General features: G+C 41.8%; 1 protein-coding gene across 1 annotated transcript in view; it reads left to right on the top strand.

Annotated features, from left to right (window-relative positions):
• MYO18B (myosin XVIIIB) overlaps positions 1-21290 on the top strand; it is a 1377385-nt gene that overhangs the window by 522397 nt on the left and 833698 nt on the right. Inside the window, exon 15 of the mRNA XM_069214702.1 lies at positions 4574-4733. Coding sequence (XP_069070803.1) covers positions 4574-4733 — 160 coding nt within the window. The remainder of the gene's footprint in view (positions 1-4573; positions 4734-21290) is intronic.

The raw sequence follows: 21290 nt of genomic DNA, 5'->3' as shown, positions 1-21290 counted from the left end.
TTCATACCATTTACTTAGGTTATTACGTAAAATATAATTTCCCTTTTAACATCCTTCTGGATGCTAGTGCTCAGTCTGGTAAACAGCAGTTCAGTGCTACAGTTCACCAGGGACCACATGTAAAGGTCAGGTAGACCATCCATTGAGTGTCTTTTATGTAAGGCATTTATTTTCTTCAGTTCATACTGAAAGGTATTTTTTATTTATGAACTTATATATCGAGTACTGATCTAACCCAGCAGGTGGATCTGCGGCATGTTGGAGAGTTGAGTATCTAACAGCAGATACAATGAAAGTGTAACTCACACTCACAAGAGCAATATTAGTACCTGTTAGTAGGTAATGTTTACCAAAACCTAGAGTTAATGTTCCACAACAGATGCATCAAACAACTACAGCATGGCATAAGGCAATAGACAAAATAATTGCACATAACTGTGAAATGTCTGTATTGTGCCTCCCTTATCAAGAGCTCTGCCTCATGTTATGGAAAGTAGGACAGCAGAGGCTGGTGCATGACTATGTTCCCGGACACAACCCTATCATACCCACAGGTGTATATTGTGTTTAGGAAGGAATGCTTGTGTACATGCAGAGCTTTCTGCACAAGAGCAAATTCCATTACTGTATTTGCACATTGGCAAAGCACACTTTCCTTCAATCTGTTCATGCACAAATTGTGAAAATATGCTTGTGAATCTGACATCATGTTTTTAAATGATATTCTGCATGTCTGATATTCCATCAGCATAGCAATATATTGATGGAACAATATTAACATGGACTCATTTACATTGAAACCGGAAATTACATGTTTAGCATAATACTAACAGCAACATTTGCCTTTGTTTACAATTTTGTCTCTATTAAAAACAATTTTGCTCCTCAGCTTATGGTGATGCAGTGAGCTAAAGCTGTTGCAGTAGCAGAGAATCTTGGTGCTCGAGATGTTCTTTGTAAATTGTCATATTTATTTCAAACCATTATATGTGACCAATTTGGTTGTTGTACCAGGGTCATCCCTGCATCTGCATCTGCAAATGCAGAATGTTTTTTGGTTAACAGATATATTTCATCATGCCATGCATAACTGGTGTATTTTAACAATGGTCCCTGAAAACCCCAATTTAAAACATTTTCTTTACTTTACCATGCAATGGGCACCATTGTATATGGAAATTATATCACTGTATAATATGCTACGCTAAAGGGATTACTGACGTTGAACTGATGAGTGTGCCAGGCACTGCTTTAAACTGTAGTTCCTGTTGGGCTGGGCCCTGTCTGCAAGGCCATGCCCAAACATTTTGCTTACACACTCCTGTTTTCTGAATCTGTTTCTGTTGGCTCTTATGACTCTGCACACTTTACTTCGGCTAACCAGTGATAAAAGTGCTTGTGCTCACTTTCTTCAACATGGTAGAGTTGGTTTACACCCAATTGGCACATTGAATGTAGATGTATACCCCTAGTAAAGTGATATTGCATGTACTCAGGGCCTCTAAATTATATGTTACTAGTGGGCCACCCACTTAAGTAGACGTTTCAACATGTCTCAAGCCCGCTATTGCAAACTGTGTGTGCAGTTTTGAACTGCCATTTTGACCAGGCAAAACAAACCTTTTGCCAGGCCTAAACCTTCCTTTTTAATACATATCACTCACCCCAACGGCAGGCCTAAACAGCCTATAGGGCAGGATGCAGTATATAAAAAAAAATTACTTTTAGCTTTTACATGTCCTGGCAGTGAAAAACTCTTAAACTCGTTTTTCATAACAGCAAAGCCTACCTCTTCTATAGGATAAAAGTGGGTTACGTTATTACATTTAATAAGTGATAACTTTCAGTTGGGAGCAGATAGGAATATCGAGTGTCTAAAGATTGTACTTCGAAACCCTGTTTAATGATAAAGTTGGATTTTAAGTCACAATTCTGAAAATGTTACTTTTAGAATATGGGCATGTTATTGTCCTAACCATTTGGTTCCTGGAGCCTGTATCCTGGGTCACATGACTAGGTGTAGTTGGCAGGTGGTCTTTGTGTATTGCTCCCAGACAGTGAGAAAAAATGGGAAATAGTTGTTGGCAAGATGGGCCTTCTCTGTCTTGATGAGGAACAGGAGGTGTCACTTACCACACTTGCCCATCACAAAGTTTCTGCCTGAACACACTCACAAAGGGTCTGAACTGGTCTTTTGTGATCCCAGACAAGCTGGGGCCAGAACAGTGAGGCAGGGAATTTGAAGCATCTCTGAGAATGAGAACCTCTAGGAAGTTCTTATACTTCAAAGTGGGCACCAGCTATAAATAATGGACCCTCAGATCCATCTCTTCTACACACTCCTGCACCTGTGGGTACTATAGAATCGGGACACCCTTGTTGCATTGCTGCTTGAGGCCTGACCAGCTTGCTCAGAAGGAAGACTGGACCTGCACCCTTCATCCCAGGCTGAAGTGACTGCAAGGGACAGCTGACTGATCACCTGTTCTGAGCTACAGGGACATGACAAGCTCCAGATGCCTCCCTCCATCTGTCCCAGCTGACCTGCTGTCTGAATCTGCAACTGGACCTCCTGGCATCACCTGGAGTGAGCTCCTGATCACCAAAAGGTGCCCAGCAGGTCCTGAACCCTTGGTGTGGCATCAGTTGAGGTCCCTCTTGAAGAATAGGATAAATCCCAAAGCTTTTGTGATTACAAACGGGCCTTTTCGATGCCAAAATCCTTCTGCTTGCACTGCCCACCAACGCAGAGCTCTGGTGAATCCGACTCTTCATGCGACAGAGACCACCAGAGACACTGGCAATGCAAGATCTACACTTCACGCTACAATAATGACAGCCCGTGGTATTCACCAACGTGGATCTCCAGCAAAGACTGTCCATGACGCCTGACAGGAGCTTTGAGTTACAGTGGCTATCGCTCTCCCTGCTCCTTACGACCCCTCACCGTGAATGGAACTCTTTATGTTAGACTTTTGTAGGCAGCTCTTTCAGTAGCAACCATATGCTATGCTCAGCCTGCTCCTCACACTACAGGGTTGACCATCTGCAATGCTTTCCCTTCTCCTCGTGGCCCCTTCCACTGTGTATGGAACACTTCCCACTGAACATTTGAAGGTACCTCTTCCCCGCAGGACTAACGTAGCCCCTGTATTTGGCCCACTCTCCATCACAGTGGCCCTGAAATTGTTTCTTTCACCTGGTCTTGCACAACCAGTTCATAGGGAGTGCTTTTAGGCACTATACTTATCTGAAATCTTTAATTTTGCATATCTCTGGTTCTACTTATTGGATCTTTGTTGGTTTGGTGTCAAATAATTTATTACATTTTACTCTATTTAAATTTGAATTTTTCTTGTGTTGTGCTTTCACTTTATTACTGGTTGAAGTGCTGCTTAAATTAAATACTTTACACATTGCCTCCATATTAAGCTTGACAGCTTTTGTGCAATGCTACCAGAGGTTTGAGCATGGGTTAATTTGAGGTTTAGTTGTGTTTCACCCTAAAAGGAATTGGGCTGCTCAAGCAGTAACCCAATTTTTATATATATTTTAAATTTTGTTTGTTTTTATGTAACGTGTTCAGGATTCCCATTTGAGTGGCAATGCAATTTAAATATTAAGAACAAATAGCCTATTGTAAGCACAGGCAAACAGCAGTAAAAGTCCTTAAATAGTATATTATACAAATATAATTTTAATAATCGTAGTGCATCATGGAAGGGACAGAATGAGGATATCATCAATAAGTAGAAAACCAGTGCAACCACTGTATAAGATAAGATGTAACAAACCTAATGGTAGATAAGGAACATATGTGTGTTCAACCTGAGGTAGGAGCTGATTAAGATATTGCTCGAAGTTAAGAAGGTGGTTCTTTAAGTCACATCTCTTTTTTTTTATTTTACAGTAGTAGGGAGTCAGTTTCTGACTGGCACCCAGTAACTGGCAGCTTCTCATCTGCCAAAATGCCATCACTTTTATCGCATCAGGAGGTCTGCCTAATGCAGATTTTCCCTGCACGTGAGGGGCACTGATGTTTTTTTATCTTTCAGAAACAATATCCTGCTTTGGAAGTTTGTCCTTGAAAAATAAAAATGAATGACAAGTGTCCCTCCATCGCATGACGGTCTACCTGCATTCATTTCTGCTGAAAGTGCTTCTTTTTTTGTTGGGAGGAACAAATTAGTCAGAAATAATCTCTAAAACGTAGTTCATTCTAAGTAGTGCGGTCTGCTGCAGAGTGACCGGAGGCAGGAAGAATGGCCACCAAGGCCTAAAATGCTTTCAGAAGTTGACAGGAGTACCATTAAGTTGGGTCATAATATCATGTTATGTAATGCACTGCTCTATCGCACACCTTAGGAACACATGCCATTTAAAATCCAGGTTTCGTTACTTGTTCTTGTAAATGCTATGAACGTTTTCCTGACTTTCTGATTTACGAGGCATAAAACGATGACAAACTACGTCTAAAGAACACGTTAAACGCACTGAAATGCTTCTTGATTAGCTCAGTTACTTTCTTGATATGTTCCTCTCTTGACTGATGCCTGTTGGATCCTCCTTACAGATGAAGGCCCCATACGCAAATGCGAGCAGCCTCTTCAGTGTGAGATTTTTCACCAGATGGGCAAAGACCCTGTGCGCTACGACTTCACCAACTGGATCAACAGGGCAAAGCTGAACCTCTCCGCGCAGAATGCCATCCAGATTCTGCAGGGGTCGAGAATGTACGTAATGGTTTAAGTAAATTGAAATATTCTACAATTTTAATCATATCACCACAAAGTTTTTTTCTGCAGGTGATTTGTTATTAGGCCTCCCCATTTAATGATATTTGTGTTTTTGGAATCACATCATCAATTGTTTTTCTCATCTTATTGATATTTGTCCATGTTTATTTCTAGGCAAACAATTAGCAACTAATATATTTTTATTTCAATGATAAATGTACACTATCCTAGAATATTCGCAGCATTTACTGAGCCAATCAAATGTTTGTAATTAAACAATGCACCCACTTGAAAGCTTAAGCATTTTTTTTTTTTCACCTACACACAAATATGTGGCTACTTAGGCTTCAATATGAAATCTTATACTCTTTCCTGATTCCCCATGCTGTCAAAATGTACAGCTATTTGCCACTTTGATGACTGACAGCATGGAGGGACACTATTTTTTTTTCCAATTTTTCCATCCGTCTTGACAGCACATATGTCTGCACAACCTTGAACGTTTTACTCAGAATCAGGTATTTGTTTTTCTTGTCTATTTTCTTCGTTGTTCTTTCCTCTTGACTTTCTAATCATGCTTTTCTTGTTAGTTTCGCCCTTTGTGAATTATTCTGTAGGAAACAGCTGTGCCAAAGGCAATACTTCTGGCTTTGACGAGTTTACAAATGCAGGCATACACAAATGCTGTTTCTGTGTGTTAGCTTTGTTGTCTTTCACAATGACTGTTAAAGAAAGAGATGGCAACTATTTTCTGTCTTTATTTTTTAATAAAAATTTAAAGTTGGCAGCCTTATTTATGATACATTGCAATGCACAACAAAATCTGAAAAAGTCCTAGTTGTATCAAAGGTGTTTTTTGTGAAAAGAAATACAACACATCAATGATTTTCAAGTAGTAGAGCTATAAAGATTTGCTGTTCTATAGCTGTCCTTTGGATATAGCAATATAAAGGCCATATTGAGTTACGAAAGTCAAGAGTGATCCAGATGTATGTTTCCCTGTCTTTTTGTCATCTGCCCTGAGATCAATATTTTCAGAAATCAATGTCACTTTCCAAATTGCTATGATTTCTTTGAAGGATTGTAAAAACACGATGGCCCTCTGCTTTTTTTAGGAAGGTATATAGCACCCTAATAGTCTGTATACTGTCTATGAACAGGTACTTATAATTTAGTCAGTTAGTTTAGTTTCCTAAACGGTGCCTCTGCATCCTGTATTTGCCCGCTTTTTTGTATAGGGCTGTGACTTATCTGTGTGCATGGATGTGGGTGTGTGTGCGTGTATATTTGCATTTGTACTTGTAAGAGATATTTGCTAAAAGATTTTAAGTAGTTGCTTTTTTCTCCTTGCTCTTCTTTTGCTCCTCGTCTGAGCCTTCTTCTTCCCTCTGATTGTAAGAGATTGGTACCATGGTCTTAGTGATATAAATTTCAATCTAGCCTTGATGGTACAATGTAGCAAAACCTACCTCTGTTGCTCTTTTAATTTGTCTGTAGGTCTTGTATTATAATGTTATGGTAATGTATAATTTTCAAATCCTTTTAATTTATACATTGATTATTTTAATTGACTGATATATTGTATTTGTTTTTGATAGGGTACAGTTTAATGTAAATTTTTAATTATTATTTATTTAGTCAGGAAAACTTTATTCTGCCAAAATGCTCTAAAGACAAATACATAAGTCAACTGAAGAAATGCACATATAAAATAAGAACATATTCCAGCTGTAGGTGGCATCATAAAGTGACAAGTGCATAGTGCCACAGAGTCAGCAACATATCATGTTCTATTCAAGCCACGTTTCCTATACTTACTGCACAATGTATATAAACCTCTATAATAACATGAATGCAACATAAAATCAGATTTAGAGCATAGAACAATATAAAATGTGAAAATGAATCTAACCATCAATCAAACATATTCCTCTGCAGGCCAAAACTCCATTGCTTAATTGGGTGTTGTATATAACTCACTACTGTAGACCATACGGTCAAAGATGGCAGCGAGTGGAGAAGTGTGGCACAATGGTTAGAGTGGCAGATCGTAATGCAGACCCTGATGCAGAGATCTGGCCTGGGACCAGGGTTCAATTTCCACCTCAGTGGGTCTTGGGCTCAATTCCCTTGAACCAGATAATTCTTGCCTCAGTGCCTAATCTAATTAATGGGTCCCACTCTGTAACTCTGGGCAATAGCTTGCTTAATCTCCACAACAGAGCTTGGATGCCTGGCTTCACCCTGGGGCTGTCCAGGAGTGGGTACTGCACAGGGAAAAGCCAGGAGGTGGTCCACAGCAGTATGCGTACAGCTCCTTGAGACCCTAATGGGTGAGTAGTATGCTATACAAGTGCAAAGTTCACGGATTGTAATAACATAGCTAACTTGTAGTGTCCAGCACGGGAAATCTCCAGAACAATGATTACATTGTTAACGCAAGCGGAAGGACGCTTGCGTTAACAACAACTCCATTTTTCTCTGTCTTAACCCTGCATGTGCTGAACAACACACATGCATGGTTAAGGCAGTGAAAAAGGGAGAGTGTATCGGGAGAGGACGCGGTCAGGTAAGTGGGTCTGGGGCAGGATTGGGGGTAGTTTTTATAGGGTGGATTAAGGGCTTGTGGCAGGGTGGGGGGGTTGGGGTACTTTTGTTTTTTTAGTGACAGGGGTGGGGGGATCGGGGTAGTTCTGGTTTTGGGGGCAGGGGACCGTGGCAGTTCTGTTTTTAGGGGCAGGGTGGGGGAATTAGGGTAGTTCTGTTTTTAGAGGTGGGATGGAAGTTGGGGTAGTTTGGTTATTTTGGGGGTGGGGGATCAGGGTAGTTTGTTTTTTTTGGGGGTGGGGGATCAGGGTAGTTAGGTTTTTGGGGGTGGGGGATCAGGGTACTTTTGTTTTTCGGGTGGGGGTCAGGGACTTTTGTTTTTGTGGCATGGGGGGTCGGGTAGTTTTGTTTTTGGGGTGTGGAGGTGTAGTTTTGTTTTTGGGGTGGAGGTGGGCATCGGAGTAGTTCGGTTTTTGGGGGTCAGGGGAATGGGGTAGTTAGGTTTTTGGGGGCGGGGTGGTGGGATCGGGCTAGTTTGGTAGCTAGGGGTGGGAGGTAGGTATAGTTTGGTTTTTGGGGGCTGTGGGTCGGAGTAGTTTGGTTTTTAGGGGTGGGGATAAGGGCAGTTTGGGTTTTGGGGTGGGGGATTAAGTTAGTTAGGTTTTTGGGGGTGGGGGATCGGGGTAGTTAGGTTTTTAGGGGCGGGGGATTGGGGTACTTTTGTTTTTAGGGGCAGGGGTAGGGGGATTGGGGTAGTTTTGTTTTTGGGGGTGGGCGGATCGGGGTAGTTTTTTTTGGGGGTGGGGGATCAGGGTTGTTTTGTTTTTAGGGGTGGCGTTGGGGTCAGTTGTTTTTAGGGCAGGTGGGGAGATCAGGGAAGGGTTTAGGCCTCAGAGTGGGTGGGACATATCTGGGGTATTTTGCTTTATGGGTGAGGGTCGGGGTAGTTTTAGGGCAGGTGGGGGTCGCATGCTAGAACTACGCATGCCGTTCCCACACATGCCTTTATTAGGCATGCTTTTACAGTGAAAGATTGTTGTAAAGGCATGCATGGTAAAGCCATTCGTGGTAACAACGTGGTCGTTGTTCCCACCGCGTTGTCAAGCATGCGTGATTCCAGCATTCGTTGTTCCATCATACATCCTTCTGACACTGATATCATTTAAAAGTGGCAATACAATGGATTTCCTAAAACTAGAGTAACATTTTCAAAATAAAATTAAATGCAGAGTGGATTGTGCAGAATAATCATCACACAGGTACACATCAAGTGCTGGATGCCTGGCTGAGCCTGGAAAGGCCTCCACAAAGGGCATTATCTCATCCTGGTTTTACGGAGGGGGAGGATAGGGCAATAGGTGACCCGTTGCTAGACCTTGAGCCACTGAAGAGGTGTTCCATTTTGGTGACTCAGCTTTTAGGGCTAACATTGACCTATGGGGTAAGAGCATGTAATAGCCCTTACTAAAAACAAACTTGTGTTTTGTAACCCTGGGCTATAGCACAAATATATGAGAAGGTTGCAGACTGTATTGAATATATGTTAGGCTGTGAAAATGTTAGCAATGCGACTCATGTAAAAGTTCATGATGACCTATTTGAGCTTTTAGGCAAAGAACCTAAAGCCTACCCAAAATCAAAGAAGAGGCATCCCTGGTGTAATAAGCATTGTAGACAAACAAAATCAGTATTAATGAATGTTATAAAATCAGGGAAGTTATTGTAAAGGCTAGATGAGAATGCAAGCTGCATTTTAAAAAATGTGCCTGACGTAGGATGATCTAGTAACTGAAGAAAGAACTAGGGACACCAAAACATTCTGGAACATAGTAGCTAATGGCAGCAGAACAGCAGTATGCAATGTCAACTACTTCATTCAGTCCTAAGTGTGGGTTGATCATTTCGAAAAGCTTTATTCTGACAAGGAAGCCTCTCCAGTTGAGACCTCTACCATGGGTATATCAGTTCCTTTGGCTCGGCAGAAAGGTTCTGAAATTTCAGTTGAAGAATCCCTTGAGGCCCTGGCAACTATTGTCCCAGTTATGTCCCCAGGCCCAGATGGCATTCCAGCTGATTTATTTGCTGCAGAGCCCCTAATTTGGGGACCCTGTGTTAATCTTGTTTCTAGTTCTATTTTGAGAGACAGCCCTCTACTCAAGTCTTGGCAATTGGCTGAAGTTGTACTAATATATACAAAAAGGCAGCCGGGATGACACACGTATTTACAGACCAATTAGTCTGATTGATGGGCTACAAAAACATTTCTGCCTCCAAATTTTGCGAAAATTACCCGATTGGATCGTAGATAATAATATTCTCACTGATACCAAGCTTGATTTTGACAGAAGGTAAGTACAATCGACCAAATATTTAGGTTTTGCACACTTTATTGGAAGACTGTGGTTAAAGAGAAAGGGCAGTTATACATTGTTTTTGTAGACCTGAAATCAACCTTCGACTTAATTCCTAGATCCAAATTCTGGTCAGTGTAGAGCATTAGGGGGGTCCTAAAAGAGATCTTGGAAATTATTATATAACTTAATGAAGTCAACTATGCCCGGGTCAGATATGGTAGGAAAGGGGAATCGACAACGCCTATTCCAATCCAGAGGTGAGTTTGGCAGGATAGTGTCCTAGCTCCAAATCTCCTCTTACTGTATATTATCAATCTAGTGAGGCATATGGATGTCCTGGGCAATGATGCCCCTAAAATTGATGGAGTGAAAGTCCCATCTTTAATGCTTGTGGACAACACCCTGCTAATCTTGAAGATCCTCTCAGGGCTCCAAATTTTAGTTGATAGGTGTTTACATGAGAGAGGAGGCTAGAGCCAAATGTCAAAAAGGCCAATTTTATGTCTTTTAACCCCTACAGCTCTCAAAGGTGTACTGTACAGACTGGGAATGATTCACTTCAACAAGTACAAAACTTTGAGTATCTGGGTGTTAAGCTGTCAAAGAAGTTAACAAGGCACTTACATATTGACAAGACCATTCTTAAGTTACATCAAGAATCAAGGGCGATTCTTTAATGCTACATAGGACTAAATCTAGACCACTTTCTCCACCACTGGAGGTTTATATTGTTAAGGCTAAGAGCTCAGCTCTATATGGCCCTCAACCCTGGGGCCATGAAACAGGCAAATGCCTCACCTTAGCTGAAAACAAATTTGTAAAGGCTCTGTTGGATTTACCTCAAAGATCCCCAACCTATAGATGTAGATATTCTTCGAATAGACCTGATATTCAAAATGTGTCTTTTGAACTATTGGCATAGTTGTTGGTCCAAGAAAGAATTAGCTCCCTATAGGATCCCGCTCTTAGATCTCATGTGCTCAGATTTCTACAGGAAGATCCCATGGCTCAAGCATATAATAGAGACTCTTGCCAAAGCTAAGTTGCCCTGTCTCTGGGACACCCCTGAGTCTGTGCCTGCTCTTTCAAGGTAAATGTTAAAAGAAAGGCTTAAATCTTTGCTTTGGGGTGAAGAATTTGGGGGAAGCGGTTGGGAAGTAGAATTGATTTTGTTTGGACTTTAAGTCCATGCCCTTCTTTGAACCCTTTTTAGACAAGCTATTTTCTCCCTTAGGCAAGCATCTATTTCTTTGCTCTAGATATGGGGAATTACCCATCAATAGTTCTTGTATCAGATGGGGACTTAGGCATTGGACTAGCACTTTATGTCTTTGAAGTGAATGGGAAGAAGAATCTCTACACCATTTCTTCTTTTATCAAGCCTACATCCTGGCCAGCAGGAAGTGGATAAGACGAATGTGCCTTCTTGGGTATTTAGAAAATTGAGCAAGCCTTGAGGATAATGAGGCAAGATACTGACGAGAAGATCTATATCAGTGTCTCCAAATGTTTGGCCTTCGCTTGGCTAATCCCTAAGAAGGCCATGGCCGGTCAGCCTTTACAGAGCTCCTCAGGTGCGGAGTCCTTCATTCTATTAAACTCCATTGTAGGTGCACTATACAGGTTTTATGCTTTAGTTATCTTGTTGAGCTTGGATATAAAATGCTGTTTTATGACTTGTGTAAACTTTGTTATTTTACCTATGGACACATTACTTCCACTCTACGAACGTAATCATTTTGAAGCGTGCCTGATGCACCCTAAGGCAAATATACCGATAGATTGGCTTTTGCTTATAATATAGATAGCTGCTAGGGTGCTTATTCTTTCCGTGCTACGAACTTGGTACACATATTTGTAGGAAGAGTGTTAATTTATTAACATATTTCTTTGTTTGTCTTACCCGCAAAGTTATTGCAGCTGTGTCCCTCTCTGTTTTTATCACAATGTTATTTTAACAATTTTTGTGGTGTTTTGCTTAAGTATGGAATTGTATTGCATGTGGTTTTATGGATTTGTTTTAATCTCAAATAAACTTAAAATATAAACTTAAACATAATTTCAGCCTGGTCAACAGAGCCTGTTGGTAATTATTGTTTACCCACATAAGTTGTGGTTCCATAACAGGTCCAACGTTAAAGGACTGTAAAGACTTACCAAACTCTTAGCATTCTCAGTACAGTCTTGTCTATTCCTGGTCCAACTCAAGAAACAATCATTTAGGGTTTGTTAACAGGCCAACAAATGGGCCTCTGGGGTGGTATCCAATTCAGGAAAACCCAAACTATTACTCATGTTCCTTGAGTACATTAGCCAGGGGATATTCGTAACCTTATCCAGCTTCATACAATCCCTGATCACATTATGTCTAAAATCAGTCTTCGGCTTTGCCAGATAGATAGGCACAAAAGAAATGGGTGGATTCTAATAAGGTTGTTAACATAGGCCAGGCCAATTTCTGTGTGACTTATAGGGAGGTATCTGTGGTCTGAGGGACCCTCAACAATCTTTTCAAACACTCGATTTCAACTCTCTAGATGGCTGTAATGTCTCTGGTCTCCCAAATGCCAGAGGCATAGGTAGCGTCTGGCTTTGTGTATTGTCATAAATGCCTTAATGGGCTTTGATCCTAGGTTTTTCATATACTTCAAAGGTCCCTCTACAGTCTAGGCAAACTTGGCTGCAGTAGCAACACCAAGCTGAGTCCATGTGCTATGATCATCAAAAAGTATGTCCAGATAGGGAAAAGCTGGGACTGGTACAATTTTGGTTGAATTAATAAATAAAAACTTTTCCCTTTTTGACCTTGGCCCATATGTCGTGATGTGAGTTTTGGAGTGATTAACTGTTATATCCCTGTTGTTCATAAAGTTCATTAAATTATCAAGGAGCTTCTGTAATCCAAGTTTTATCCTGGCAATTAAAACAGTGTCATCCACACAACATTATACAGGGACAGCACAAGAACCCAGGGGAAGCACATTATTTATCCATTTACATGTCAAATAAAAGTTTAATTTATTTGAAAAATATAAATTCATGTAGTGGGGCTTACTGAGTATTCATGTAGTGGGTATGTACATGTTGTTAAACTGATAAATATACTTTTGGTAATTTAATATTTTATGTATATGTTTAATTGTTTTTATTTATAAAAATACTGTTTTTATTAATTTCTCAAGTTAATATATTATGAATTTGTTTATAGATAGTTGCAAGAAATTGAGATATTGGTTGAGGATGGTGGAAGTCCCACTCAAGCAACAACCACAGTCCTTTTAAGGGTGAACCTCAAAAGTCACTAAATTAACATGTGATTCACCTTTTAGTAGACTGGGGCAAAATCAGTCAGGCTTAGGTAATGTGTAAAGTATTTATGCAGCAGATAAGCAGTAACAAAGTGAAAATGCAACATAAGAAAAATCCCACACCAGTTTAGAACAACAAGTAAATTTGAATAAAGACAATTATACCAGATTGACAAAAATCCAATCAATACAACCAGAGATATTCAATTTTAAAGGTTTCAGTGAAAATAGTGATGGATTGCGGGTCAAATTCAGAGAATAGGGTATCCTGCTGAAGAGTTGCCTTCTGAAGTTTGGCATGAAGAGCTCTGTTCACATCGGAGGAGGCTGTGAGGAGGAGGCTTTCAGCATGAACAGCAGTTTGAGCGTTGCTGTAGTGTACAGATCTAAAAAGAACAGCTGAACAAGACGGAAAGCTGAACAATGGCAGTCAGAGATCTGGGCCTGACACGTGCTTGTTTTTGCTCACCATGCCATTCCAGTTTGGACCCAGACATAAGAAATCAGTCTTTTACCCTCCTTCCCATAGGAACAGTCCAGCCCGAACTGTCAGGCAAGGTCTTCACAGGAACGGAAAGAAGCATCCTGGAACCAGTTTTGGGGTATCTGCGCTCATCAGCCAGGCTAGCTTGACTCTGGTGGTATGGCGAGCAGGACACCCACGTCTGGGCTTACCCGCCCACTCAGGGCAAGAAATGCTAAAAGAAAAGATGATTGATGGAATGCTGAGCTATGCCAAAAATTAACCCCCAGTCAGAGATCTAGACCTGAATCCAATGTTTTTTGCTCGTCCTAGACATATGCAAATCAGTCTTGACCCTGCTCCCCATGGGAACACTCCAGCCCGTGTCTGTAAACCAGTGTTAGGTAATGGGAGAGTAAGGCCTTACAACAATGAAAAAATATTTTTGGAGTTTTTCACTGCTAGGACATGTAAACATTAAATACATGTGTCTTACTTTTTAAATGCAATGTACCCTGCCCTATAGCTCTTTTGCACCTACCTTTGGGGTGATTTAATCTTATTAAAAATGCTTAGGCCTCTCAAATGGTTTATTTTATCATACCAAAATGACAGTTTAAAACCACACTTTAGTTTGACATGTTTTAACAGGGTACATTAGTGGGTGGCACAATGAGTGCTGCAGGTCACTAGTAGAATCTAATTTAAATATGCTGGGTACAGTTAGTACCATTGACTAGGGACTTATAAGTAAATATAATGTATTGTGATTTATGAAGAGAGCGAAATCACTTTACCACTAGTTAGCAGGGAAAAAATGCACAGAGCCCTAATACCAACACAAGCTGGTTCAGCAACAAAGGCAAAAATCTGGGGTGATCATGCAGAAAGGGCTGGGTCCAACAATAGTGTTTTATATTGGGCTTGGGGGGAATATTGTTATTAGTAAAATGTGTGTTATTTGTTGTTAATTGTTTTCATATTTTAAGATGTTAGTGTTTGATCTTTTGGTTATTGTTTAGTACTACTTTCTGTGTTTGTATTGGTATGTGGTTTATAATGGGAAATGAGTGAGTAGTGCTTCTATTAAGAATACCTAAATTAAAAATACATAAAAATCATTTTTTATCCTCAGGTGTTACTATTCTTTTACGTGTATGTGTTATTTTGTGGGGTTGAGAGATTATTTTAATTTTTACCTATTCCAATCTGATGTTTGTGTTAGTTTTCAGGATTTATTTAAATTTACTTTTTCAAACAATTTTAGTTGTATTTATTTTTCTGTGGTGCATTTCCGTTCTACTGGAGTTTGAAAAGTAAATCAAACCCTCCCGATGTATGCACTTTCTGCAATGTTTATTAGAGTAAAGTTAGCAAATTTGGCCCTGCCAGTATATTCACTTTACCCAACATATTTGTAAGATTGGAAGTAGTATGGTAAATATAACCTCCCTCCCCAGAACATATCTTCTTTCCCTAATGTTTGTCAGGCTGGTATTAGAATTGTAAATTTCACCTACTTGTTGATGTATGCACTTTTCTCAATTCTAGACTAGAGTTTGAATAGCAAATTTGACTCTCCCAATGTATACACTTCCCTCAATATTTGCTTGGTTTGAGTTAGAATAGTAAATCTGACCCACCCAAAGTATGCACATTCCTCAATGTTTGCAAGGCTTAAGTTAGAATAATAACCCCCCTCCTGTCTGCACTTTTCACAGTGATATTTAGACTGGATTTAGAACAGTAACTCTGCAATATTTTACCCCAGAGCCTCAAATAAATCGTGGTTCTATAATGCTTAGCAACAGATATGAATTACTTTGGAGGACTCTATTTTCTCCTACCTGCTGGCTCAAGCCAATCCTTGTACTACTGATTATCCATCTTATTTATGACTACCAACAGACAGGTTAAAACATCTACTGAATCTAGTAAATTGACCAAAATAATTTAACTGAGGATGCACAATGTTGCAGTGGTAATGTGTCTGTTTCAAGACGATAGTGACATATCATTTTAAGAGCAAATGTAAATCCCTTTGCTGTACCAATGAGATTATTACCATAATCTTTCCTTGATTATGCAAAACTGCACCCAAAGGGTACTTCGATATTGTGTTAGACCTGAAACTCTATGCATCCCATTTCAAGGAAACATGCACGTTTCCTTGGCAAACCTCAAGACCATAGGATCATAGCTATAAGATAAGAAGCTATGTTACCAAACGTTCTACATTTTCAGGAAATTAATTTCAGTGGTTAAGAAAACCCACCAGTATTGGCATCAGTACTTAGAAAGTGTGACTCCAGGAGTTTGCACCTCTGAAGGTGGCATAACAAAACTTGATGAGCCCCCTGCAAGGTAACTGGAGGGGGCCCTCTCTTTCTGGACCCAGTCAGGGGCCTGCCACCTGTGCACAGTGTTCTGTTCTGAGAGGGCCCACTGGAACTCCCCTAACCGGACGGCAGTGGCTGTTAGGGCCTTTCTTCCGCCACTGAGAAACACCTTAAAATGTAGACAGAAAGTTAACACCACACATGTCAAAAAGAAAAGACAATTGTGCAAACAAAACCATGTGACTAAACAAAATTGCAACATTTCATAAATGCCATGAAAGTTATATCAAATCAGGTAGTATTCCACTGTATGCAAATATGGGTGTCACGTCATTGAAGGTGTGCAGGGGAGAAATCGATATCAGCAGGAATAAAGAGGCTGGCAGTGCTGAAAATGTGAATGACCTGCGGAACATCTATAATGTCCTGACTGAAGAGGGAATCGCACAAGGTGAATTAACAAACAGGAAGGGAGTTGGAGAGCAGAATCTCACCCTGGAATATTTAAAAACAGCAGGGACATAAAGCAAGACAGAATCAATTCTTAAGAGGGAAGTGAAATAAGGAAGAGGGGGTGATGAAGTAGCAGTGGAAGAAATAGCTCCAAAGAAGTGCACAGAGCAAACTACAGTGAAAAGATAAGGTATTAAAAAGGATTAAATGACTTAAAAAACTGTTAGTAAGGCACGCAATTTAAGCGAAATACATTTAAAGCAGAGTTATCCAAGACATATAAGACACTGCATTTCTGGCAGGAATTTTATGTAGGCATCTTCGTTGCAGGGGACACACAAACAGACAACTTTTGTCAATTGGTGGGTTGTATTATGGAACAACGCATGCAAGTACCACGCATGCCTGAACAACTCGGTTGGAACAACGACCGCATTGTTACCACGTATGCCTTTACCACGCATGCCTTTACAACAATTTTTCATTGTAAAAGCATGCCTAGTAAAGGCCTGTGTGGGAACGGCATTCGTGGTTCTAGCATGCCACCTCCCCACCTGCCCTAAGGCCCAAAAGTACCCCACCCCTAATACTAAAACTAACTCACGTCCCTACCCCGCCCCTAAAAACAAAAGTATCCCAACACCCCTCATCCACCCTGAGCCCTAAAACCTTACCTGACCCTAAAAACAACCGACCCTCCCACCCCTGCCCCTAAAAACCAAACTACCCCAACCCCTCCACCCTTGCCCCTAAAAACAAAACTACCCCAACCTCTCCACCCTTGCCCCTAAAAACAAAACTACCCTGACTCCCCCATCCCATCCCTAAAAACTACACCCCAACCCTGCCCCAGCCCCACTTACCTGACCATGGCCTTTCCTAATCCACTCTGCCTTTTTCTCTGACTTAACCACGCATATGTGTTGTTCAGCACATGGTTAAGGCAGAGAAAAAGGCAGTTGTTGTTCCGGCAAGTGTGGTTACTCTTGCATTGTAAACGTAATCATTGTTAGGAAGTCGTTGTTTAGGACGTTTCCCCAATTGGTGAGATATCATGCCATGTCCTGATTATGGCTGGGCAGAATTTCAATTATGCCAGAGTAATCAGTCATTTTGGTAATTCTGTGTTACTCTTTGATTCGGAATTACAAATAATTACACAATTACTCCTCACATAATTTGGGGGGAAAAATCCTACTGCAAGAGAACATGAGCTTCCTCTAGCCCACTATGGCCCTCATTCTGACCCTGGCGGTCGGCGGAGAGACGGCGGTCGGACCGCGAACAGACCGGCGGTATTAAAAATGGCATTCTGACCGCGGCGGTCCCCGCCGCGACCGACCGCTACTTCTCCACTCCGACCGCCACGGCGGTCATGACCGCGGGGCTGGAGTTTGCGCACTCCGGCCCGGCGGTCGTCCCAAGACCGCCAAGGGTATTATGACCCTGCCTACCGCCGCGGTTTCTTGCGGGCGGGAACCGCTGTGCGAACCATGGCGGTAAGCACTATCGGGGCCAGGGAATTCCTTCCCTGGCACTGATAGGAGTCTCCCCCACCCCCCACTACCCACCCGAGTCCTCCCCCCACACCCTCCACCCCCCTGCCACCCCCCAGAGGTGGTACGAACCCCCTCCCCACCCCCACCCCGACATGCACATACATGTACCCCGACATGCACACACCCCCAACATGCACATATACACACCCCCTACACACACATACACAACGGGGACACATACCCGCACACATACATGCCGACATGCGCACCTGCCGAACAGCACACATTACCCATAGACACAGCAGCACCCCCCGCCCGCATACACGCACTCACACACCCCCTCTACACACTCACACGCACACCCCCATGCACGCACACATCACACAACACCCCCCCACCCCCTCCCCTCACGGACGATCAACTTACCTTGTGCGTTGGTCCTCCGGGAGGCGACGGGAGCCATAGGGACGTGACCGCCAACAGAAGACCGCCAACAGAAGACCGCCACACAGAAATGTGGGTCGTAATTCTGTGGGCAGTGTTCTGCTGGCGTGGCGGTGGAGGTTGACCAGTCTCCACTTTCCCGCTGACCGCCAGTGTGGCTGCTGGCGGTTTTCCGGCGGAACGCTCCCAGCGGTCAGAATGCGCACAGCGGCACACCGCCGCGGTCGGCGGTCTTCACCGCGGCGGTAACTCAGCGGTCTTGCGAAAAGACCGCCAAGGTCAGAATGAGGGCCTATGTGTGTTCTGCTGTATTTAGCACTACTTCTTAGTGTAAAAATGCATCCTCATGTTCATTTTGGAAGCAAAGGTGCATTTTGTTCTAAGAAAATAGTGCTAAATGCAGGAGCAAGTTGGAAAGAAATTTTAACCCAAGAGCACATTTAGAGAGCACGAGCAGCCGCTTGTACTCACTATTTGTTCTGTGGCATTTAGAGCTACTTCTTAGTGCAATAAAGCTCCCTTGCATCCAAAATGAATGAGAGGGAGCATTTGTGCTCTAAGAAATAGCACTGAATGCAGAATTACTCTTTTTGTGTAATCCCGTGGAGTTCACAGGGAACTTTGGGCCGTATTTATACTCTGGTTGCGCCGAATTTGCGTCGTTTTTTTCGACGCAAATTCGACGCTAAACTAACGCCAACTAACGCCATATTTATACTATGGCGTTAGAGGCGTCTAGCGCCAAAGTTCCCGGAATGTGCGTCATTTTTTAGCGTGAACCCCTTCCTTGCGTTAATGATATGCAAGGGAGGCGTTCCCGTCTAAAAAATGACTCCCAGGCCTTTACGTGGTATTTATACTCCCGGGCAAAAGAGACGCCCGGGAGTGAGCGTGGCTAAAAACGGCGCATTTGCGCCGCTTTTTAACGCCTGGGTCAGGCATGGCGTTAAGGGACAAGTGGGCTCAAAATGAGCCCACAGTGCCCTCCCCTGCCCCCAGGGACCCCCCCTGCCACCCTTGCCCACCCCAGGAGGACACCCAAGGCTGGAGGGACCCACCCCAGGGAAATTCAGGTAAGTATTTTTTTATTTTTTTTTAATAATTTTTTTGGGCATAGGGGGGCCTGATTTGTGCCCCCCTACATGCCACTATGCCCAATGACCATGCCCAGGGGACAGAAGTCCCCTGGGCATGGCCATTGGGCAAGGGGGCATGACTCCTATCTTTACAATGATAGGAGTCATGTTGATGGGGGATGGGCGTCGAAAATAAATGGCGCAAGTCGGGTTACGACGATTTTTTTGACGTAACCTGACTTGCCCCATTTTAAGACGCCCATGCGCCATTTTTCCCCTACGCCGGCGCTGCCTGGTGTACGTGGTTTTTCTCGCGCACACCAGGCAGCGCCGGTCTGCTTGCGCCGGCTAACGCCATTCAATAAATACGGCGCCCGCATGGCGCTTCAGAATGGCGTTAGCCGGCGCAAAACTTTTTGACGCTAAACTGCGTTAGCGCAGTTTAGCGTCAAAAAGTATAAATATGGGCCTTTGTGTGATTATGCACACAAAATTATGCAAGTTGCTAGTAGTAATACAGTATGTTTTAAAACACTTTAATTTTATTTGACAAAATATGCTTTGTGGAAGAAATCTTAGGTGTGCAAATTGTTGACTATAAAGCTTTTTAATGTGGCAGTCACAAGAAATTTGTGTTACATTGCATTACTCTGTATAATCTAGCAGTAATGCCTGTGTAATTTTGTTACCTTTGTATAACATTTTTATTGTTCTTGCTGTTAAGACATTAAAATGATACTTCATGCTTGGATGTAAAATTGTCAATTCATATTTATTCTGCTGTAATGTTGCAAGCGACGTTACTTCAAAAACAGAATTAGATTGTTAATAATTCTTTACACTAGCAGACTTAAAACTGACTGAGAATGATAAAAGACATACATTCGACATCAATATTCATCACATGCTTGTCAATTTACACTATCAAGTGCTGTTGTAACTTGCTTATTTATAGGAGTAGTCTTTCCTCAATACAAAGCATGCATTTAATATATCCTTTCAGCATGACATGAGTTACATTCACATAGAAAGACATCATTTTTATGTTAGACTGCAGTTAGTAATAACATAACATTGCTGTGCTTTTAAAAAACAATATTGGGGCGCCTTGAGAACAATGGTGTCTTAAGGTACAGGTAGCAGCTCAAAGTGAGTATCTATGATAGTTATTAAAAGGGTGCTATGGTAAATATAGAGACTGACTCTTCCCTGTTCCCAGATTTGAGGTTTCCTACTGCCCTATGCTGTGATTACAGAATTGGCCACAAGCACACAAAAAGTGCCTGAAGTGTTTTCCTGTCTAGCTGCACACTGCCTGCCCACTACATCAGCACCTACCCTCATTCTGAAAGGCACAATAACTGTCCTCACATGTAATGGTAACCTACCTGAACTGGCTCCCCACAGACTGCATTGGCTGCTTTCCCTGGCATCTGCTGGTGATGTCTAGGACTGTGAAGCTTTAGTGTACCATTTTCCATGTGCGGTGATTAAGACCAAGGGGCATCTAGGGAAGGGTTTGATTCACCATTTTCAGCTCCAGGATGCCACAGGACATCATTGGGCAGTGTTTAAAATAACGTAAGTATAAAATGATGGACACAGGCATCACCCTGTCTAGAACACATGAAGTGGCGCTGTTATGTGTTGAGGATGGCAGCCACAACAACATTTAACTCTACATTACCTAGTTGAGGGAACCGTGGGAAACCCTATTATATTAGTACAAGCAACAGTGAGTACATATTTTCATGTGTAAATAAAAATATGTACACTCTCTATTATATATTAAAGTGCTTTAAATCAAAATAGAGAAAAAGATAGGAAATACACTATAGAATCAATTCTGAGAAAAGTATGATGCAAGTTTTGTTTAGACTGCCATGCATCCATGAACAATTGAACTCTTACATATGTATTCAAGAAAGATGGGATTATAGGTCTAACCTTGACTCATACATGTGCCTTTCTAATAAATATGATGATTAGCAGAACTTTGACCTTTGTAGCTCAAAATTATTTCCATTTATAAGGAGTCTTTTCAATTTTCTTAAAATGTGATGTGCCCAAG

The sequence above is a fragment of the Pleurodeles waltl genome, chromosome 11 (assembly GCF_031143425.1).
Source record: "Pleurodeles waltl isolate 20211129_DDA chromosome 11, aPleWal1.hap1.20221129, whole genome shotgun sequence".
Classification (NCBI taxonomy): Eukaryota; Metazoa; Chordata; class Amphibia; order Caudata; family Salamandridae; genus Pleurodeles; species Pleurodeles waltl.
Note: the sequence above shows the minus strand (reverse complement) of the source record. Positions and strands in the feature narration are given on the sequence as shown.